Source organism: Apodemus sylvaticus, chromosome 3 (genome assembly GCF_947179515.1).
Source record: "Apodemus sylvaticus chromosome 3, mApoSyl1.1, whole genome shotgun sequence".
NCBI lineage: Eukaryota > Metazoa > Chordata > Mammalia > Rodentia > Muridae > Apodemus > Apodemus sylvaticus.
This window is the reverse complement of record NC_067474.1, coordinates 142817755-142840859: the sequence shown is the minus strand read 5'-3', so window position 1 is coordinate 142840859 and position 23105 is coordinate 142817755. Positions and strand designations below refer to the sequence as shown.

At 48.7% G+C, this 23105-nt stretch overlaps 2 protein-coding genes across 9 annotated transcripts in view; one reads left to right on the top strand and one right to left on the bottom strand.

Moving 5' to 3' along the window:
* Window positions 1-5769, top strand: part of S100pbp (S100P binding protein) — a 45197-nt gene extending 39428 nt beyond the window's left edge. For all 8 annotated transcript variants that reach the window (XM_052177443.1, XM_052177451.1, XM_052177450.1 and 5 more), the window contains one exon: window positions 2629-5769. In XM_052177443.1, the coding sequence (XP_052033403.1) occupies window positions 2629-2770 (142 nt within the window). In that variant the 3' untranslated portion in view covers window positions 2771-5769. The remainder of the gene's footprint in view (window positions 1-2628) is intronic.
* A 3023-nt stretch (window positions 5770-8792) lies between these two features.
* Fndc5 (fibronectin type III domain containing 5) lies at window positions 8793-18795 on the bottom strand. The gene is made up of 7 exons (XM_052177437.1): window positions 18712-18795; window positions 16642-16944; window positions 14999-15114; window positions 14186-14384; window positions 13785-13874; window positions 11276-11409; window positions 8793-10913 (listed from the first exon to the last, which is right to left on the bottom strand). Exons 2-7 carry the CDS (start codon window positions 16817-16819, stop codon window positions 10908-10910), a joined length of 723 nt encoding a protein of 240 aa, XP_052033397.1. The 5' UTR covers window positions 16820-16944; window positions 18712-18795; the 3' UTR covers window positions 8793-10907.
* Window positions 18796-23105: the final 4310 nt, after the last annotated feature.

Genomic DNA, 23105 nt, shown 5'->3' with positions numbered 1-23105 from the left:
GGCTTTCAGGTCCACAGGAGGGTCAAACTCCAGTCAGAGACAGCAAGACCAACTAGCACCTAAACTCCAGTCAGAGACAGCAAGACCAACTAGCACCAGAGATAACCAGGTGGCGAAAGGCAAGCACAAGAACCCTACCAACAGAAACCAAGGATATTTGGCAACATCAGAGCCCAGTTCTCCCACCACAGCAAGTCCCGGATACTGCAACACACCAGAAAAACAAGAGTTGGATTTAAAATCTTATCTCATGATGCTGATAGAGGGCTTCAAACAATCAAATGAAGGAACTGAACAAAACCATCCAGGACCTAAAAGTGGAAGTAGAAACAATAAAGAAATCACAAAGTGAGACATCTCTGGAGATAGAAAACCTTGGAAAGAATTTAGGACTCATAATTGCAAGCATCGACAACAGAATACAAGAGATAGAAGAAGGAATCTCAGGTGCTGAAAATACCATAGAAAACATTAAAACAGTCAAAGAAAATGCAAAAGGTATAAAGCTTGTAACCCAAAACATCCAGGAAATCCAGGACATAATGAGAAGACCAAACCTAAGGATTATAGGTATAGAAGAGAGCAAAGATTTCCAACTTATAGGCACAGTAAATATCTTCAACAAAATTATAGAAGAAAACTTCCCTAATCTAAAGAAAGAGATGCCCATGAACATATAAGAAGCCTTCATAACTCCAAACAGACTGGGCCAGAACAGAAAGTCCTCCCAGCACATAATAATCAAAACACCAAATGCACCAAAGAATATAAAAGCAGTAAGGGAAAAAGGGCAAGTAACTTATTAATGCAGACCTATCAGAATTGCACCAGACTTCTTACCAGTGACAATGAAAGCTAGAAGATCCTGGACAGACCCTAAGAGAACACGAATACCAGCCCAGACTACTATACCCAGCAAAACTTTCAATCACCATAGATGGAGAAACCAAAATATTCCATAATAAAATCAAATTTACACAATATCTTCCCACAAATCCAGCCCTACAAAGGATAATAGATGGAAATGCCAACACAAGGAGGGAAACTACACCCTAGAAAAAGCAAGAAAGTAATCTTCTTCCAACAAACGCAAAAGAAAATACTCACACAAACAAAAATAACATCAAAAATAACAAGAAGCAACAATCACTATTCCTTAATATCTCCTTAATATCACTATTCTTAAATATAATAAGATATTAATATGTTAATATCTTAATATCAATGGACTCAATTCCCCAATAAAAAGACATAGACTAACAAATATTTTTCATGTAAATCTTCAATTTTATCAGAAAATGTTTGTAATTCCTCTTTCAATTAATTTAGTAATTTTTTATGTCTACCATTTTATCTGCATTATTTTATGATAATCTTCAATTTTAACATGTTTTTCTGTATATTTTTTCTATTTTATCAGAAATGTTTTCCATGTAAATCTCTGATTTTATCACAAAATATTTTTAATTCCACCTTCAATTAATTTAGTAAGGTTTTTTATATCTACCATTTTATCTGTCTAATTTTCCATGGAATACTCAATTTTAACATGTTTATATATTTCTTGAATTTTATCAGAAATATTTTTCATGTAAATCTTCAATTTTACCTGAAAATGTTTATAATTCCACTTTCAATCAACTTAGAATTATTTTTATGCCTACCATTTTATCTGTATAATTTTCCATGATAATCTTCAATTTTAACATGTTTTTCTATATTTTTCTTCAATTTTATCAGAAATATTTTTCATGTAAATCTTCACCTTTATCAGAAAATATTTATAATTCCACTTTCAGTCAACTTAGGAATACTTTTATGCCTACCATTATTATATCTATATAAAATTTTCCATGATTATCTTCAATTTTAACATGTTTTTCTACAATTTTATCAGAAATATTTTCCACGCCGGGCAGTGGTGGCGCACGCTTGTAATCCCAGCACTCTGGGATGCAGAGGCAGGCGGATTTCTGAGTTCGAGGCCAGCCTGGTCTACAGAGTGAGTTCCAGGACAGCCAGGGCTATACAGAGAAACCCTGTCTCAAAAAAAAATATATATATATTATATAAATTATATAAATATATATATATTTTTTCCACATAAATCTTCAATTCTATCATAAAATATTTCTATTTCATTTTTCAATTAATTTAGCAATATTTTATGTCTACCACTTTACTCTTTAATTTTCCATGAAAATTGTCAATTTTTTAGTGTTTTTCTCTTCTATTTTATCAGAAATATTTTCCACATAAATCTTAAAATTTTATCATAAAATGTTTTTACTTCCTTTTTCAATAAAAGAACATGCTTTAAAAAAAAAAAAAAGTAAGCTGGGCAGTGGTGGCACACACCTATAATCCCAGCACTTGGGAAGCAGAGGCAGGTGGATTTCTGAGTTCAAGGCCAGCCTGGTCTACAGAGTGAGTTCCAGGACAGCCAGGGATACACAGAGAAACCCTGTTTTGGTGGTGGTGGTGGTGGTGGTGGTGGGGAACGAGACGGACACCAAATCCAAAAAACCAAAAAAAATTTTTTAAAAAGTAGTTGTGCTAACTATTTTGTATACAAATGACCATTCTGACTGAAAACCCTTCCTGTTTTTATTCTCCTTCTCTCAATAGAAATTATGCCCGGTTCCGACAGAGACCTCTGCAGAGATACAGTCTGAGTCAGTGGGTTGACAGAAACAAGCGAAGCCACCATCGTTTCCAGCGTCTCCCAGACTTCTCCTACAGTCCATATGTTTCATCCCATCAACAGTGACAGTTCCTACTGAGGGGCCCGTCCATAGCAGCATCGTATTTTCCTCTGCTATTTTTGTTTGTATATTTTGAGTTTTATTTTTCATAAGATTTTTATTTAAAGAATTTGTCACCTTTTGGAAATGCCCATTACTGTCTTGGATTTTTTTTTAATGAGGACCACCCTCCACCCCCGATTTCTATGTCTATCTGTTGTATATATTTCAGCAATGTTAAGTAGTGCTTTTCTGTTTGTTCATTGTTGTTGTTGCTGTTTTTAATTTTTAAATGAAGGTAATTCCTTTCTCAAGGCCTGTATTAAGTCAGAACATCCAGGCTTTAAGTAAAATACCAACTGTAAGGGCAGGCAGAAATATCTTTCAGTCTACTATAAAGGAAAAGTTGTTTTGCAGGCTAAGCAACTATGAATCACCTCCACAGTGACTGTGGAGCTGGTGTTATTATCATTGACTTGTGAATAGATAGAAGTCACTTTTAACAACCCCTCTTTTTAAATTTGAGTTTCTTGAATACTTGTTAGTATTTTAATGTTGCCAGTTCAGTATATTTGAAATAGGATAGAGAAGGAGAAAAGTCTGTTGAAAGGATAGATTAAAATGTAAATCTTCTCCTTTCTGTACCTATTAGCTGCCTTTTAAAAAAATTATTAATGTTTTTTTTCAACTCTCTGATAAATATATTTTGTTCATAGTGTTTGAAATCTTATCCATCTTAACTGACAGAGGACAGCTGACTAACTCTTGTTGAATACTCTGGTCTTGTGACTGGTTGGTTTCTCTGCCCCGTGTAAGATTTTTCTTTTCCTTTTCCCACTCCCAGTGACTAGTGTGATCCCAGGTCTCTGCAGGAAGTGTTTTTGTATCCTGTTAGATGTAGACATACCTTTCAGAGTGCCCTGTCTGCTGAAGAAACACCACCACAATCTTGACATGTTGTTAGGCCTGTGCAATTGAGACGTCTAGGAATCTTCTCTCTCCTGCAGAACTCCTGCAGGTTTATGTGTTTGCTGCTATTCAAGGAGCCTTCTCCCTGTGAAATTTTCAGAGTCACTATTCTGCCTCTCCTGTTAGTTGCAGGTACCCTTACACCCTGGATGTTAGCGGTGTAGCATTTGGTCCATTGTTTCACGTTAGTACTTGAGTATCTAGGAAAAATATGATTGAGCCCATGCACCACAGTATCACCAGTTCCTGAGTAAGGTGTGGTGTGCCAGCCAAAGTGCCAGGCTCTGGGTACTGTCCTAATGGATGTCTTAGAAGATTTGTATTTCTTACAGGCAGCAGTAGATGCCATTCTGAGAGGGTTTACAATATGACCGTTCTGCTGCTGTAGTCACTGTGGAGGTGATTCATAGTTGTTTAGCCTCAGTCTGCTGTTCTCTCTTCAGTCTCATTTTATATGTGGCTAACCCACCCTGAATAGTCTACTCTGCCTCAGAAAAATGATCTTATTATTTTGTTTTGTTTTTGTTTTTCAAGACAGGGTTTCTTTGTATACTTTTGGCTGTCCTGGAACTCGTGCTATAGACTGGGCTGACCCTAACTCATAGAGATCTGCCTGCCTTGCCTTCTGACTGCTGGGATTAAAGTGGGATCACCACTGTTCGGCTAAGAAAGTGACTGTGATTAGGAAGGTCTTGATTTTGTTGTTATTGTTTTGTTTTCAAGCCTTTAGTAAGTTTGGATAAATTGTTCCCAAGTGTTGGTTTTATCTAGTCAAGATTTTTCTTCCTTCCTTCCTTTTTTGTGGCAGGGTCTCCCCCAGGCTAGCCTTCACTATTTAGCTCAAGATGGTCTTGCACTTCTGATTTTTCTGCCCCACCTCTCAAATACTAGGATTGAAGGTATGCACCATCATGCCCAGAAAGACTTTGTCTTTCCCTCCAGCCCCAACCCCAAGATGGGTTTTTTTGTGTAGCTCTCCTGGCTTGGTAGACCAGGTTGGCCTCAGAACTCACAGAGAATCACCTGCCTCTGTCTCCTTAGTGCTGGGATTAAAGGTGTGCACCACCACACCCTGCTTTTGACTCCCCCCCTCCCCCCCGAAAGAATCTTCTATTCTTTGGTTATTTGGTTGAGATTCTTTCTGGGTCTAGACTTTGAAATGCAGCAGTCTAATTGCCTCTCTTGGTGGGCACGGTTGTCATTGACCTCAGTGGTAACTTGTCTAAGATGCCTGATAGACTGAGATATGCCAAACAGTCCACCTATGGGACCAAAACAAAGTACAAGTTAAATACAGCTGGAGCAGCTAGCATGGTGGCTAAAGAGTTCCCCACAGAGAACATAGGGAGTGAAGGGACAGCATTTTGCGTAGGCAGAACTCTGAGAAGTTCCTGCTCTCCTAGTACCGGGAGACTCAAGACTGAATGTATAATGGGAGCACTGCCTTTGCCAAATCAGATGAGTGACAGGTTAACTAGAAATGTGACAGTCACATTTCCTCTAGCTCAGATAATTCTGTTTTTCCAAAGTGTTAGCAGCTAATTAAATCTTGTGGACTGGGGGAGGAGAGAGCTGTTCTGTAGTGGTTAACATGGTATTCTTTAAGGAGAAAAAAAGCCAAAGAAAACTCATCCGGCATGTTAGCCTTAAAGATGGTAATGGGCAGAACCTGGGGTTTAATCTCTTCAGAGCTGCATATCTCTTATCTTTGGGATTGGCCTCTAAATCTTGGATTACAGATTAAATTCTTGCTGTATTTTTAAATTTGAGTAAGGGTTATGTGCATTTAACTGTATACCTGTCTTTATCATCCCTGAGGACATTCTTACCATAAGGGTCTTGACAAAGTAAAAATGTGTTGTTTATAAATAGCTCACGTGTAAGTCAGGAGCCTAAATAACAATAGCTCTGCATCTAACCTGGGCTCTGAGTTATTTGCATTGTTGTCAGGGTCGATTATGAAACTGAAGTTTGGTGCCTCCTTTTTTATCATGTTTTTCCCCTTGTAGCAGTTGTGTTGAATGTCATTAAAAAGAAATAAAAGTTCTCATTAGTGGCATATGTCCTCTGGCCGTCTGTTCCAGGCTTTGGAGGAGCACTCTTTGCCTTCCTCTGCGTAGGTCGTTCAGTTAGGGAGGGTGGCGGCATTTAGTAGAATATGGTTCTGGGAAGGAGAAAGTGCTTGCTCCCTGTTCTTTTGAGGGTAAATTACAGTGCTGAGGAAGGCGTTCCAGCAGTTAAGAAATGTTGAAATTGATTGGGATTTGCAGCTACATGTGGTGCATGTCAGGAGTCTGACATCGAGAGCCTGAAATATCCCTGTGCTGCTGTTCCCGTAGAGGGTGAAGACCAGGCAGCCAGCCGGTAGCAGGCGGGCAGTGCCTCGCCTTCCTTCCCTGACCGGCCACTGTGTCTGTTTAGGAAGCCATGCTGTTCCAGGGCATTCTCTCTTTGGAAACAGGAGAAACCAGAATGAGTAATTTGAAATTGGTGGGTGTTCTTAACCCAACTTCTTCAGAAATTGTTCCTCCAAGAACAACTGTCCAGTGTGAAGATTGGGTGAACGCAGGAGGTGCTGCAGAGAAGACATTCTTTCAATCCCCTTTATGGACCCAGGCTTCCACAGAGCAAGGCTATAAGGACAGCAATAATAGATTGTCGCCTACGTTAGCCAGCTCTCTTAAAATCCCAGCTCCTGCTGAGACAATAGCTAGCAGCACACTTGGAAAGGCCCTCTGGCCTGCTGCTCTTTACACTTTGTGGGTATTTTGAGGTATGATCTCACTATGAAACCCAGACTGGCTTCAAACTTAAGTCCTGCCTCCATCTCCTGAAAGGAAGGAGATTACAGACAAATGCTAGCATGCCAAGTTTTGTCTGGTGTGTGTGTGTGTGTGTGTGTTCTAGACAAAGCCATTCTAAAGCCATTCTTACTCTAGGCAAAAGCCTGTACAGAAATGTAGTCAACATATAGCTATTGATATGCTTGTCTCAGCGTGTGGTGGCCTTAATCTGTGAATATGGATTGCCCCTGTCATGTGTAGAGGACCTTTTGGTAATTATTTGCTGTTTATCAGTGTTCAGTTTTACCATATATATCAGTTTCAGAGACCAGGATGAATTCTCTGAAATGATGGTGTCTCGTTCATCTTGTTAGAGAGAAGTGAGTAGAAAAAGAAATGGACCAACTCATTCTCTAAAAAGCCCATCTTACGCTTTTATAAGATGAGAATCTAATGTCCTCCTTTATTCCCTAAATAATCCAAAGGTTTGGAGAGAAAAGGAGAGAGAGAGAGAGAGAGAGAGAGCACACTGGGGGCACCTGTCGAATAAATATTTCCATTTGTCATGGAGGCAGCTGGTCAGTGTTGGGACTCCTTAGTAAATAAGCACCTGCCTTGTCATTCTGGCCTGTTTATCCCTCCATAACAGCTGAAACATGTCATAGATGGAAACACTGGCCTCCCCTAGCACTCAGCCAGAAACAGGAGGAATGTGATCTTTGAGATAACCTTTAAAAGCAGTCCAGTGACAATCCTGAAATGTATCACCAGGCTACTATCTGAATATAGAGATGTCCTTAACTTAGCTTCAGGTTGTATTTTCAATATTTGAGGTGGGGGACGGGGAGCAATGGTGTTGCACGCCTTTAATCCCAGCCCTTGGGAGGCAGAGGCAGGCGGATTTCTGAGTTGGAGGCCAGCCTGGTCTACAATGTGAGTTCCAGGACAGCCAGGGCTATACAGAGAAACCCTGTCTTGGGGAAAAAAAAAGTTGTTTTTTAGTCTGTGGGCTGGCCCAGGGGTGGTCAGAATCCTGTTTATAGAAGCAGTACTTAAAAGTCAGTAAGTAAATTAAATAAAGTAGATGTTTAAAACCTCATGTTGATGGTCTGGTGAAATGTTATGTATGTCTGTAAAGGGCTCGATTTGTACTGAGGACAGGAAAAGGACTCACGTTTGACACCCAGCAGCCCTACCTCGGCTTCCACTCAGGGTTCTAGGACAGCGTTTGGTCATTATCCTGGGTGGGTAGGCTCTGCAAATCTGAATCCGGTATTAGTAGAAAGGAAGCCTACTCCCCACCTCAGAGAAGTGACTACCCAGGCGTCAGCATTCCTTCTACAGGCCTGCTGTGGTCTTGGTCTCAGAGCTGCCTGTACCTTTCCCAAATTACAAAAGTCTTTGGAGTCACCTGAGAGAAACAGGGACCACTTCTTAAATAATAGCTGTGGAATTTGGATGCAAGTGACAGTTGATTCAAGAAGAGTGGGATCCTTGTTTCAGGAGAAAGGACAAACCTTTAAGCTAAAAGCACATTTGCTCCCTTCAGATCCATTACGATGTACCACAGGCATGGAGGAACTGGGACCCTTGCCCCACAACTAGCAGGCTCGCCAAATACCTCCATCCAATGCCTCTCTGCTTCTTTGGTGAAAGCAGCCGGGCAGAGGGAGCCTCTCTGGGGTCTGGGTTGGAGTTCTGTCTGTTCACAGGCTTCTGAGGCCTTCCCCTCCCTCTGCTTTCAGAACCTGCGCATCTGACATTCTCTCCCCTGGCTCTGGACAGGAATGTGTAAGGTGCCCTATATACTGGTCCGCTCACTGGTTAATGGCGTCGTCACTGCCTGCCTTTCAGCCTGCCGGAATCTTAATGCTGCTCCTTTAACAGCCCAGAAGAGCAGAGTGAATCCTGAACGGGTTCTGCAGAAAGCTGCTTGTGCAGTTCTTCACTCCTTTCCCACCCCCACCCCAGATAAGACCACAGCCCTCTCCGGAGAGGAAAACCCTTTGTTTTAAGAAACTGAGCAGCCGCTTGCATACCTATGTGGTGAGGCAGCCCAAGCGAGCTTAGAGAGAGCCTGGGGAGAGGGTGGCGCGCAGCTATTTTCTTCTCCTACACGTGCACCCCCATCTGTTCGAGAATTCCCTTCCAGCTCCAGCTTGGCTGGCAGGCTTGTCCCTAAGAAGCTGCAGGCCAAAATGGAAGAGAACTGATTCCCTCCTCCACACATCCTGACTTGCTGCCAATCACCAGAAAAAGAGGGCAACGTTTGGGCATTTACCAACAGACGAGGATGTGCCTTTTCATTTGTCTTTATTTTACATTTAAAAAGTGGTTATTGCTCTAACTGGGTCGGAGGTAAGGACCTCCCTTAAGGAGCCTTGGCCGTGCAGCCCCCGTTCAGCAGGGATGGACGTCACCAGACAATGAGTGGGACCTCATTCCCTCCCAGGAGGAAGCCCTTAGTATTGCTGACATCTGCCCTTCTCTGGCTCTCCTCTCCCGCGCTACTGCCTGGAGCAAGCAGCGGAGTGGCTGACCCAGCTCTGAGAGCTGTTAGAGACCCGAATGAAGGGGCAGTCATTGGGTGATGGCTTTCAGCTCTCTGACCCGGGCACCTGTGCTCATCATTCAGTACCGCAGATATTTTACCAAGCACCTACTATGTGCTGGGAACAGACACCCATACTACCTTGGCCACCGATGGAAGATGTAGAGTCCACCTTTTCCAGTGCAGGTATTTGGTAGCCACGGTGCTTCAGGCCTGAGAAGTCTGCTGCCTCATCAAGCACCTTTTTTTTTTTAAACCAGGAAGGGGCAGAGGTGAGGAGGGGGAAGGGAAGGGGAAAGGAGAGAGAGAGAGAGAGAGAGAGGGAGAGAGAGAGAGAGAGAGAGAGAGAGAGAGAGAGAGAGAGAGAGAACACTAGCTGTCACTTTATACTTCAAGCTCTAGGGAAGGAGATGAGAACCCTGGATGACTTTCAGAGGACCCTGAATGAGATGGCAAAGACCCCCCCCCCAGGTCAGTAGTGACAGTGGCTGCTCTCTGCCTGACTCGTGTAAACGTCTTTCCAGTAGCGCTCTCTGCAGCCTCTAGGCTGTAGGCTGTAGGTGTTTTCAGTTATCGGAGCTGCCACTACTGCCACAGCCAAGGCACTTCCTTTAAAAGTGGCAGTACCTTCCAGAGCGTCTTAAAACTCCGCACGGACACACTGATGATCTCACCACAAAGATCTTTCTTTGTGTGAGATAGATGCAAACAGACATCTCAGGCCTTAGCAGAGCCGGCTACATTCTGGAGCGCAGCCTTCCAAGGGTGTTTTCCAAGACTCCAAACAACTGGCCTCATACACATTTGCAAAGGTGCACCTCATGCCACAGACGTCCTTAATGGCTGAATCCAGAAAGTCTTTGATGGAGTCCGGACCCTGAAAAGCAGACAGCCCTGCAGCCTCTCTGGTACCACTGGTGTGAGACACAGCTCCAGGCCATCTTGATATCTGCTCTCCCCCAGAGCCTTGTGCATCTTCTCAAAGAGGAAGCCAGTCCAGGAGACGTAAGGCAGGACTCCCTGGGGCACTTGTGCCTTCTTCAGAATGGGGTGCAGCCTTCGAGTTTTGTGGCTTATTTGATTTTTTTTGCAGAATTTGGGTTTGCAGTTTAGACTCCATCAAACTAAGATGGGGAAAAGGAAAAACTGTAGCTAGCTGCGCCCCCACCACTTCACAGCTTTCACCCCGTGCCCAGGAAGGACACGGACCAGCGAAGACCAAAGCCCATCTCTGCAGATAGGGGTATCCGTGCTTTGATGATGTTCACAGAGGGCTTGTTTGGAAACAGGAAAGGGAACAAACGAGAAGTGAATGGATGTCTTGCAAGGTAGGAAATAGGACAGAGGAGAAGAGGAACAGCGGGGCTGCAGCCTAAAAGCCAGGCTCTTGTCCCTCACAGAAAAAAAATAAAATAGCCCTGCCTGGAAGTCTTGCCTTTCTCCCCTTTCACACGCAGCCTTTGGTCAAGCTGAGTGGCCCAGAGTGAGTCCTGTGCCAAGAACCCTCACATCCAGTCTTCCCCCAGCAATGACATCCCTCCGGCTGGGTCTCTCATTCTGCGGCTCTGTCTCTGCGTGTAGTCTCAGCCACGGACATTATTGAGGTGCTCCTGGAGTTAGGGGTTAATTAGAGGAGGCTTCAGGAACCGACATCAGAAAGAGAGAAGCCGAGAGAGAAGTTAGCAAGCCCGATGATACAAGAAGATGGAGGTTGGAGAAGATGCAGAGAGGGCCAGATGTGTGGTGGGAGGAGACGCAGAGAGGGTCAGATGTGTGTTGGACAATCATCGTCAAAACAGTGAGGTCCTCTCACATTCTCTACTGTCTTCTGAGCTGCTCAGAGCAAGCACTGAAAAGGTATCATATCTGTTTTCAAAAAAGAGGGTGTGAAGGTACAGAGGTAAAACACTGCCCCAGGCACATCAGCCCTACTCCCGCTGTCCCAGCCACAGCAACCAGAACTCTGCCTTTCCCATTGGCTGTCAAAAAAAAAAAAAAAGAAAAAAGAAAAAAAAAAAAAAAGACACTTGGCCCGTGGCACCCTGCAAAAGGCAAGGATCCAAAATCAATTTGCAGTGTCCCCTGTGTCACACAGGCAGCAGGCAAACTTGGCTTTGCCCAGCTGCTGCCATGCCAGGCCCTGAGCTGACCCCTTCCCTCCTGCAGTCTAGGGACTACGGATGTGTAAGGCACAGGGGCCACCCACCATGCCAAGGTGTTCCTCTCACCTTGCTGCGGAGGAGACCCCCGCCCTGGTGCTCTGGTGTGCTGGTTTCTGATGCACTCTTGGTTTTCTCCTTGTTGTTATTGGGCTCATTGTCCTTGATGATGTCATACTGGCGGCAGAAGAGAGCTATAACACCTAGGGAGTCAGGCAGGGGCAGTCTGAGTACTCCCCTTGCCTGCCGGATCCCCTCCAGTGCTTACTGTCATCCCCTAATGGCCTCTGCAAGGCTGCTGCAGCCTCCCTCCAGCCTCGGCCTCTTTTTCCCACCTACCTGGCCCCCAGCCATCTCTATGGATGCTTCTGGGCTGGTTCCCCCACAGCATGGATCTGATCATGCCTTCCTGGTACACTTTCTTTAAGCCTCTGACAGCTAGCACAGAGATTATCACGGCATTTATTGAGCACATGCCAGGCCCTGTGCTGTGCACTGACGTAGCCAATCTCACTTGATCCTCCCCACTCCAACCTATTATTATCAGTCCCAGGGTACAAAGGGAGCACACTGGTATGATAGTTTCCTGAACTCAAGGTCATGCCGTTGTGCAGCTAGGCGGTGTTATGCATAGCCTGCTTGCTGTCTACTATCGACCCAGGAACGTGGATAGTATTCACACTGCTAATTCTAATTTCAGGTGTGTACCACTCTGATGTTCTTTCTTCATCCTTGCTGGATAGCTCTCAACTTGTCACCATCATGGATAAAGCCCGACAGCTCCTACTTCCCTCTCTAACAACCTAACAGACTTCTGCCACAAGTTTGGGTTAAGTCTCTGTTTATATTGTTATGATTACATAAACATGGTCTGTGCCGAGTCTAATAATGTACCATACTTAAACCCCTCTTTCCATATAACCCTTGTCGCTCTGCCTTTTCTCAAGTGCCTGTTTTTCTATGTGCCTAAGAAACCCTTTCCCCCTTCCCCAGCCCACCCCCCACCCCCACCCGCCCCAAATGCTTCTTCAACAGAGTCTGCTTCCCAACACCACCACAATAATTAGGCTTGAGCGTGATGTTCCAGTCTCTCAAGAGACTGTAGCCTCCAGCCTCCCCTCCCTTTCCACCTTCTCTCCTAGGCTGCAGCTACTGAGTAAAGTCTGTGAGCATCATTTGTTGTTTCCTGAACCTCTTACTCCAAACAACCTTCATCTGTGGGTGCCTGATTCGCTTCTATTCAGCCTTCACTGGGCAACTCCCATGTCACCTCTGTTCTGGGTCTTTGGCCCTGTGGTTGCAGTGTTGGAAATCGAAGCTAAGACTTCATGGATGACGGGCAAGCCCTCTGCCACTCAGCCACACCTGCACTCCAGCCCCTGTGTCCCCCCCCCCACTTCTAGCTCTAGAATTGGCCTCATCTCTGTTCTCATATTATGCTATTGTAAGTTTATTTTTATTTTTCATTATTTTTAATCATGTGTGTGTGTGTGTGTGTGAGAGAGAGAGAGAGAGAGAGAGAGAGAGAGAGAGAGAGAGAGAGAGAGATGTAGGTGCAGGTATCTCACAGAGGCCAGAAGTGTTGGATTCCCCCTAGAACTAGAGTTTCTGATAGTTGTGAATCACCGAACTGGGGTCTTCTGGAAGCTCAGTAGGTGTCCTTAATCTCTGAGCCATCTCTCCAGCCCTGTCCCCCACATTAGAGCTCCTATAGCACTGATGATCTCCAGTTATAGCTAAGCACAATCTTGTTCCAGCCCAAGTTCCTTGCAAGCACAAGGCTCTTCCTAGTCATGGCTCACACTGCACTGCCCAAAGGAACAGCTGGTCAATGGATGCCACTGCATCGAATATAGAGATGAGCCGGGCACTGGTGGCACACGCCTTTAATCCCAGCACTTGGGAGGCGGATCTCTGAGTTTGAGGCCATTCCTGGTCTACAGAGTGAGTTCCAGGACAGGCAGGGCTACACAGAGAAAATCTGTCTTGAAAAAACCAAAAACTAAAAAAAAAAAAAAAGAATATAAGATGAATAGCATCTGGACTTCAGCCTCAGGGAGCTGAGCAATTAGGAAGAAAAGAGAGTTTCATAAGCCCACCCACCCAAATTACATAAGGATTGAGGAAAGGCAGTGTGCAGTGGGCCACAAAGGCGGGAAGAGCATCCCTGTGGGTGCATGGGGGATTTGCACGGTTGCAGCTCAGTTGCTTCTGGAGGAAGAGGTAATTAAGGAGAGTTCTCCACGTCTGAGCTCAGCCATGGCTGCCTCAGCCTCCCAAGCTTGAAAGCCCTTGGAGATCCAGCATCCCAAGTCCACGGACTGTAGCCATGACTACCCTGGAAGGCTGGGCCACTTCTAAGAGGAAAACGGCAAGTGCCCACAGCATCCAAGATGGTAGTAACATGCTGTATAGGGTGGAGGGGATCCGAGAAGGGATTTAGCCCCCCAGAGACAGGTCTTAGGGATTTCAGTGGCTCCTAGACATCTCTCAGCCCCTTACCCTTCATACCAGTTGGGTTGGTTGAGGTTTCGCTTCCTCAAGGGTCAGTAATGAAGGGCCTGGAGGCCCGACTCACCCGCCCACATGAAGAGGACCACGACGATGATCAGCACCTCGCCTGTTCGCAGCTGCTGGTTCCTGCCCATCTCCTTCATGGTCACCTCATCTGTGGGAAGAGAGAAGCTAGTCCCGGGCTCCGTTCTTCCCTAGCCACACCTCCAGGACCAGGCCCACAACAAGAAGTACCCCTGTCAGTGCCAACACATCCCACATAAAGAGATTCAGGAACAGGGTGAAGGCTGTTTGGGGCGACAGCATTTGGACTCAATCCAAAGGAGAAAGTTCTGCATGCCAGTCCCCTTCCAGGGCCCTAAAGCAAACCTCCATCCCTCTGCTGGTCTTTCTTCCTCCTGCTCTGCCCAGCCTCCCTCACCTAACTCACCCTCACCCTAGGACCCTAGCATGCCCAGGGCTTGCCTTTGTTCTTCGAGGCCATCTTTTCGGCCTCGCGTGGGGTCTTGAAGAGCACAGGCTCACTGGCTGGGCTCTGTCCCTGAATGGAGATGGCCTGCACATGGACGATGTACTCCGTGTCCTCCTCCAGGTCCCAGAGGGCGCAGGATCGGGTGGTGGTGTTCACCTCCTGAATGAAGCGGAGCATCCGCACGTCCTTCTTCTAGAAAGGGGAGGGCTTGGTGTGGCAGCGTGCGGGCACCACCCCACCCCTGCCCACCACGGCGGTGACAAGTCCGCTTCATACCTATGACCATCCCACCACCCGGGGCATCCTTAATTCCATGGGAGAGCTAAGGAAACAGGTTCAGAGAGGTCAGAATGTCGCCCAGAGCTACACATCTTCTGAGGATGCAAGTATGTCCTGTGTATTTGAGGTCAGACCCATGCTCTGAATTGCCATGTCCCAACAAGGACCTCCTGAGCCCTTGCCCAAGGACCTTCTGTGACCCCAATTTTAAGCTAAATGTACAACTTGTCACCATCTCTCTTGCCCTGTGTTTCTTTTCCTTTTCTGATTCTCTACCATCATCCTCCATCCCAGACACTATCTTTTTTTCCAGGTTTTTTGTTTGTTTGTTTATTTGTCTGTTGTTGTTGTTGTTGTTTTAAAGATAGGGTCTTGCTGTGTGGCCTGGCTGACCTTGAACCTGAAGTCCTTCTACTCCCCGCCTCCTACCTCCTGTTTCTGGGATTATAGCATGGAAGGCCATATGCACCCAGTTTCCGGCCACCATCTTGATATGCCCTCTCCACCTCAGCACCCTCAAGGGTTACCTGCTGAGAGATGGCAAAGCCGATGACGACCTCATCCTCCAGCACATCCCAGCTGACCACTGCAGAATTGGCCTTGAGGTGCCTGACCGTTACGTTCACAGGGGCCGAGGGGCTGTCTGCAGGAGGGGAGGCACCTGAGCCTGCGCATGCGCTGCTGTGAGTCCCCCCCCCCCATATACGAGAAAGAGAAGGCTGGGGGAGGCTATGTGGAGAGGAACAAGGATCCAAGGCTTCATCTGGGACACATGGCTCTCAGGCCCTCAGTGGCTGAGAGGCCCCAGGCTCCTTGTGACTAGCATAGAAACTCCTGCTGGCTATAGACTGGCCAAACCAAGTGTTCTAAAATAAAATTGATGGGCCTGGGCTTGAACCAGGGCAAAAGCCAGTGGATAGGTGGTTAGGCACGGAGTGGGGAACAGCTGAATGGAGTTGCAGGAGCTGATTAGTCTGAGAAAAAGAAGTCACAAGGACTCCTAGTCCATTGGTCTTTCTGTCGCCTCATGCTGTCAAGTGAGTGACCTTGAGGAAAGGAGACAGACCCTGAGGTGAAGAGCCAGAAGGGGCTGAGCCCTGGCATGGGAATGAGGGGCAACATCACATGGTGAGCCGGCAGAGGGCACCTAAGGGAAAGGGTCTGTGTGAGCCTCTCCACACTCGGTAGGTCCTCACGTGCTAGGGACAGAGGAAGTTAGAGAAGAGAGAGCACTCAGAGCAGGGCTCCTTGGTGATAGCGCAAGGCCTTTTGGGTGAAGGGAGAAGATGAATTAGGGGAAATGGCAGAGATAAGAGGGAGAATAGCTGGGGAACAGGGCGAGAAGGGCCTTCCAGGAGAGGGGAGTCACAAGGGCTTACGTCTCTCGAGAGGGCAGCTGCTGTGATCAGAAGCCCTCAGATGTGATCAGTAACCCCATACCCCTCAGACGAGCGGACTCAAGGCCCCAGGATTATGCCAGACATGCAGATGGAAAGGGACAGAAGGACACAGACAGGTGGCTGAGGTCACAGAACCAGAGAGCAGACAAGTGGAGCATTAGAGACAGACGAGGAGACAGAAGCAGGGCGAGAAAGAGAGAGTGAGGCAGCGACAGTCACCAGGAGGGACAGGATTGGGGTGATCTAGGGTGTCTGGCCCCGTGGGGTGAGCCAGACACTGACTGCAGCAGGGTTAGCGTCCCTCCCCCGCACCCCCACAACACACACCCTTCGACCTCAGGTTCCAGTTCTCTTCATAGTCGCTCCTGCACAGCGAGGTGCAGCTAGCTGCCTGTGGGTCTCTGAGAGATCTTTGGGGATACAGAGGGAGGCCCAAGGTGGGGCACTGGTGTCCCCAGCTGCTCTTAGGGCCAGAAAAGGTGGCTGAGGCAAAGACTCAGGGTTAGGGGATGGCCTGGTGGGACCAGAAGACGCAAGAGCTTTAAAAACTCAGGGCTGAGGTGACTGGCAGAGGTTTGGAAGCTGAAGGACGCGGGTCTAGGGGTCAAGAGGGTTCGGAGGAGGCGCTGGGGTCAGGTTAGGGACCAGGTGACACTGGAGGTCCTCAGGGAGCAGGAAGGGAACCGAGGACTTCCCGGTGGCAGCGTGGGAGGAGAAGCTGCTTCCCTCCCCCGTCCCCCTCCCCGGGCGCCCTCCCGGGGCCCCCTTACCCGCCTGCACCAGCGCGAAGCAGACGCAGCCCAGCCACAGGCGGAGCGCGGCGCGGGGCGGCCAGGCGCACGGCCCTGGGGGCATGGCGGCTCCTGCGCCCGGTGACCGCTCGCACTCACGCTCCGGCCCGCGGCCCTCCCGGTCCGGCCGCCCCGCGCCGCCCCGCGCCGCCTGCATATCGGCTCCGCGGACAGCGACTCCCGCGCGGCGGCGGCGGCGGCGGTGGCGGTGGCGATGGTGGCGGCGGCGGCGGCGATAGCGGCCGCGTCCACGTCGGGCGCCTGGGGGGCGGGGCGCCCCCGCTGCGGGGAGAGGGCGGGGGCGGGGTGAGGACCGAGGGCGCCCCTGCTCCCCAGTCTGTCGGCTTCAGGGAAGCCAGGGGCTTTGGGGACCCCGCGGCTCACGCTCTCTGACCGGTGCAGGAGCCGCAGCACCGTGCCACGGTCAGTCCCAGCCTCAACCCTGACCTGGCCCGGTCCGGCCCTTCCCCAGGGGAGAGGGAGGAAAGCGCTTGGGAGATGCCCATCTGTGCCCCATCTCCCACTCCAGTACACACACACACACACACACACACACACACACACACACGAGCTGTCGAGTGTAAGGGGGTACAGACAGGGTACTCTGGGGAATATGTGTGTTTTGGGGCTGAAGAGGCTCTCCTCTGACTCTCTGGAGGTCTAGTTGAGACATCAGATCAGTTCTTTCCTTTTCTTGTGCCTATTTTTAATCCCCTCGAGAGCACTGAGAACATCTGTCAGGGGCAGACACTCCGCAGGCCTTGCCTGGGTTTGGGACTTGGTTCTCTGTGCAGCCCCCTAAGGTCCACTCCACTGCGGACGTTTTTCACGTAGGTGAGCACTGCAGTTTGGATACTTGTTTTGTCCGAGGACCCACCACAGGCAGGATTTGAATCCCAGGTGTCTGATTCCCAAAGCTGGACTCGACTCAACAGACTCCTCACCCAGAGTGGCTTTAACACTCCAGCATCTAGAATCTGACTCTCTAAAACTGGCACATTCTAGATTAGTAAAAGAACAATCTGGACCCGTGTTTCTCTGAGATCAGAGGGGCGGAGGCTGCGGTCTCTGGTCGCTTTCCGGACCACTAATGCCCATTCTGGCTCGGCTGAGCAGTGAGTTAGCTAATGGCTCCAAAGTGGTAGGGGCTGGAAGATGTGGCACACGGCTTCAGCTAATTAGCACACGTTGATAACCCTTTCTTCATCATCTTGGGGAGAGACAGATGCCAGCCTGTCCTCACATTCCCTCTGATGGGCCTTAGAGGCAGAGAGGAGCCTCCGTTACACACTCACTCTCCTTTCCCTAAAGAGAGTCACTACAGGGCGGAGAAGATTCCCCAGCCCCAGCCTCTTCAGAGAGCCAAGGGCTGAGGAGCAAGGCTAGACCAGAGAGAGTCCTTTGGCCTCCGGACACAGAGAGGGCCATGTTTAGTCATACAAAATACCCCCCCCCCCGCGCGCGCGCGTGCCCTCTCTCCTCCCCCCCCCCGAAAATTCACCCTTGGGCGGAGCACTGATTTCAAAGGTTTTCCCGAGATCTTGACCAGCTGCTCCCTTCCCAAAGAGGGCATCTCCCAGAAGCCTCCAAGATCTTCCATCCTACCCCAGGCTTTAGATTGAGAAACTGAGGCACAGAGATAGAGAACCTAAGGCTTGGTGCAGTCTCCCCCTACATGAGGCAAACACACATACACACACACCACTCCTGTACTGCTCACCCAAGGATTTTTTGTTTTTTGTTTTTTTTTCGAGACAGGGTTTCTCTGTGTAGTGCTGTCCTGGAACTCACTCTGTAAACCAGGCTGGCCGCAAACTCAGAAATCTCCCTGCCTCTGCCTCCCAAGTGTTGGGATTAAAGGCGTGCGCCACCATTGCCCGGCTCACCCAAGGATTCTCTCTCCCCAAGTTTCTACCTGGTCCCCTCGGAAGAATGAGGTGGGGGAGGAGGGTCCAGTCACAACACCCAGCCCTCTGTACCCCTAGCACTCCCATGATAGGAAGACTGACACCCCCACCCCCAGTACCATCTGTTTCCTTGCCCACATACCTTGTCCTGGGGGGCCTTGTTAGGGCTTGGACCTTCCCGGATAGTAGCCCAGCCAGGGCACCTTCCCCCTTCTGTTTCTCTTTCTCTTTCGGTAGCTGCTGCCTGCTCTGCTCTACCAGCCCCACCCTACCAGCTGCAGCTTAACCCCCAAGGACCTCCTAGCCTTCCCCAGACTAGCAGGAGGCCGGCAGGAGCAACTGGAGTCTGCTCAGTTGGCGATCGCAGGAGCGGCAGGGAAGAGAGGGGTCAGATAGAGGTTATAGGATCCAATTTTATCCTGGCCAAGGAAAAAAGGAGAGAGAGGGTCCTGGTGGGGTCTGACCTCTAGTCCGGTGATGGAGAAAGGAGGGCCTCTGCGCCACCTGCTGGCAGTTCTGGGAAAAACCCCAGGCGGATGTAGGGCGTTAGGAGGGGGAAAGGGCAGCCAGCGTTCACCTCCAGGGAACAAGGAGGAAAGGCTTGCAGGTCGCTGTGAGAAGGGTCACGGAAGACTTGGAGAATTTGAGAATTGTGGCCATGGGGTGTAGCCTTCCTAGGATTCAGGAGGTGCTTGGGCATTGTTCTGGAGAAAGCCCTGGCCTGGAATCTAGCACCCGGTAGCAGCAGGAAGAACAGAGAGGACCTGGAGACGCCCGAGGGAGCCTGGAGGGGGTTTGTCAGCACCACTTGTTTTATATACACTATCAGTGCTTTCTACCTTAGCCAGACACGCTGTAGGTAGTCAGTAATGTTTGTTGACTGTATGGGACAAGTTCATTCTTCTAACACGTGTTTGTCGAATACCTGCTATGTACCGGGCTTCAGGCAACATTCTGAAAGAACACACACTTTAACTGGAGAGGGGGAAGGGAGAGTCTGGAGGGGAGGACGTGTCCTCTGAAGTCACTGACATATGGGGACTCACTAACATTTGGACCCTCAAGGGTGTCAAAGCTGTCCAGGAGTCCCAGAGTCTACCTGTCTCAGGCTACAGTTCCCCTACACTAGATCATCTAGAAGGTTCTTTGTCTGATCTTGGAGCAGACTTGACTCACATCTACTCTGCTCTTTGTTTTTGTTTTTTGTTTCTCTAGACAGGGTTTCTCTGTGTAGCCCTGGCTGTCCTGGAACTTACTCTATAGACCAGGCTGGCCATGAACTCAGAGATCCACCTGCCTCTGCCTCCTGAGTGTGCTGGGATTAAAGGCCCATGCCAACACTGCTCGGCGAGTGTGGTCTTTAGACACAGCCCTAAGTCACAGGAAGACTCAAGACCCAGGAGAAGGCGGGGATTGCTTTGAGGTACAATAAGGGAGAACTCCTTCTTGATCTACATTATTGCGAGTTTAGGGTCGATCTGCATCGTTAGCCTTAGATCTACATCAAGAACCCAAGACTCAGAGAAGCGAGGGCGTGGCCAAAACCACACAGACGATGAACTGTGCAGCTGTGTCTAAAATTCATGGCTTCAAGTTCCGGACCTGCCTTTAATCCCAGCACTTGGGAGGCAGAGACAGGCAGATTTCTGAGTTTGAGGCCAGCCTGGTCTACAGAGTGAGTTCCAGGACAGCCAGGGCAACACAGAGAAACCCTGTCTCAGGGGGGAAAAAAAAAACAAAAAACAAACAAACAAACAAAAAAAAGTTCCAGACCTGATGTGACCTTTCACCTCCCTCACCTCTAAGGCCCTTCAGGGGATCAGTGTGAGTGTTCTTTATTCTCCTGACGTAACTGTAGTCTCCCAGGCTGGCTGCCTCCATCTGCTAACCTAGGCCTGGTCCTGGAAGCTTCTAGCGTCTGTACAATCTTATCTAGGCCTAGAATGGTTTCAGCCTCTGAGACGTTCTGCTGAGTCGGCTCACCCTTTCTAGTTCTCTCTGCACTCTGGCTGGCTCGGCTGAGCTCTTCTGGCTCAAACTCCTCTCCAAGCTGACTGACTCTGTCTGACTTCTCGCTCAGCCTCTGACTGAACTGCTCCAGTTGACCTCATACTAACTTTGGCAGTCTGTTCTAAACTTCTGGCTCCTTCTGTCTTCACCCGTGTCTAGCTTGCTCTCTCTTCAACCTGTCTATAAGCATCCTGGTAATACTGCCTCCTTCTCTCTCTGCACGGCTCCCTCTATGCTGCCTCTCTTTCCTCTCTCTTCTCCATAGAGTTGGGCGTATCCTATTCTGTCAGATATTTCTCTGACTCGTCACTTTGTCTGCCACTCAATTCAACATCACTTTCAAACATGGCTGCTACCTTTTACAAACTAACTTTACTTACATTGTTTGGGATTCAAAGTGCGTACTAAGGGCTTGTGTGCATTCTAGCCAGATCACACGGACCTAAGTCTTTGGATGTGATCAGAGCAGCCATATTGCTGGCTTAATATTCCTCTATGGATCAGGACTCTCTTCTCTGGAGGACACAAGGGGCTCAATGCTCCTGGGGACAGTGGTGACACCCAGGGGCCCATCATTTACAGATGCTTTCCACATTCCAATGTCCTTACAACACTGATGGCTGAGAACATTACGCCCATGTCATTGCCGAAGAAACTGATGTTCAAACGGAGAAAATGGTTTGCTGTGGCTTGTATACCCAGGAGACACTGGTCTCTGAGATTAGTCTCTGATGTCCTCATTATGGTGAGGCTAGGACAGGTTCGTATTTCCCAAGGTCCTAGAAAGGAGGGCTTCTAGGAGGAGGTGGTGCGTGTACTCAATGAGCACTGAGTGCCGGCTGGGAGCTGGAGCAGTGGGGAGGGGGAGGGGGAGGGCATGGTGTGTAGGTGTGGAGGGAGGCGGGGCAAACTGTGTGTGTGAGGGGCAGGAGAGCTTCTGGCACTGGGCAGAAACACTGGGAGCGGGGAAACCCAAAGGACTGTTCTGAGAAGCTTGTAAGAGAAGATGGGCCTACGGAGGCTTCGTTCGTTGAGCACTTGCTGAGAACCTACTAGATTCTGGGGACACACTGTGAACAAGGCCAGCTCTCCATGGGCCTCACATTTCAGGAGACACACCGAGTGAGCACAGCAGTTAAAAGCACTGGCTATTCTCAGATAGCTGTTCCCAGCAACCTCTTAGCAGCTCACAAGCATCTGAAACTCCAATTCCATGAGATACAGACCCAATGTCCTCTTCTGGCCTCCTCAGGTACAAGACACGTATGTGGTGAGCAGACATACGAGCGAACAAAACATCTACACATGCCTCACAAACACACTCACACACACAGACACACAAAGAGATGTGCACACACACAGAGGCACACAGGCACATATACACTCACAGGCACACCCATTCACACACACTTATACACACAGGCACACATATAGACGTAGTCATACACAGAAGTACACACAAATACACACACAGAGAGGCGCACACACACACAGGGGCACACACACACACACACACATCATCATCATCATCATCATCATCCAAGGCTGGGCTACACATGTAGTTCAATTGGTAGAATGTCTGCCTAGCCCCCAAGAAGCTCTGAGCTCAGTCCTCAGCACTATATAAGTTGGATGTGATTGTCAACTCCTCCTGTGATCTCAGCACAAGGTTCGGGAGTTAAGATCATCCTTGGGTACATAATGAGTTCGAGGCCAGCCTGGGTTCATGACACTTTATCTCAATCTCATATATCCATATATTCTCCAAGGCCAGCAGGGGCTGAGATGGGGCGGTAGAGGTGGCTGAGAAGGTAAGGTCAGCTAACATGGCTGAAGGGCGGCTCCTGAGCCGAGAGCAAACCTGGGAGGCAGGCATATCAAACCATCGTAGTGTTCCAGCTGCGGATACAGCAAGCACAAAGGCCCTGGGATAGCTGCGTGCTTGGCATGTTCAGGAGATAAAAGAAAGCCAGAGAGATCGAAAGTAGCCTTACACACAAAGTGAGAGGAAACGGAGGGAGGGGCAGCGGGGGCCCCCAGGGTGTGGGAGAAAGGTTTCATTGGCTCATTAGCAACCGGAAGTCTCACAAAGGCCAGCTGCGGTGGATGGAAGGCTCCCGGATGGGACCAGGCGACCTGTGAAGAGCCAAGGAGGCTGGTGTCCTAGCAGAGCCAGAAATGACCATCTTGATCTGAGCCGTGGCCGAACTAACGGGACAAAAGAAGTAGCTGAGGTGTTTTGTTTTGTTTTGTTTTGTTTTGTTTTGTTTTGTTTTGTTTTTCGAGACAGGGTTTCTCTGTATAGCCCTGGCTGTCCTGGAACTCACTCTGTAGACCAGGCTGGCCTCCAACTCAGAAATCCGCCTGCCTCTGCCTCCCAGAGTGCTGGGATTACAGGCGTGCGCCACCACCACCCGGCAGATTTTTTTTTTTTTTTTGATTTAAAAAAATTTTTTTGGGGGGGTAGGAAGAGCCAGTGGATGGGACTCAAAGGAGACATGAGGAGAGAGGTGGGGAGGAAGGACA

Bases quoted from the DNA above. Each gene is read 5' to 3' on its own strand.
- Fndc5 (XM_052177437.1), bottom strand. From the start codon at position 16,819: ATGCAGGCGGCGCGGGGCGGCGCGGGGCGGCCGGACCGGGAGGGCCGC. The intron at 14,385-14,998 runs GTAACCCTTGAG...TCCCCTTTCTAG, and splicing joins GCTTTGCCATCTCTCAGCAG to AAGAAGGACGTGCGGATGCT. The intron at 13,875-14,185 runs GCAAGCCCTGGG...CTCTTCCCACAG, and splicing joins GATGGCCTCGAAGAACAAAG to ATGAGGTGACCATGAAGGAG.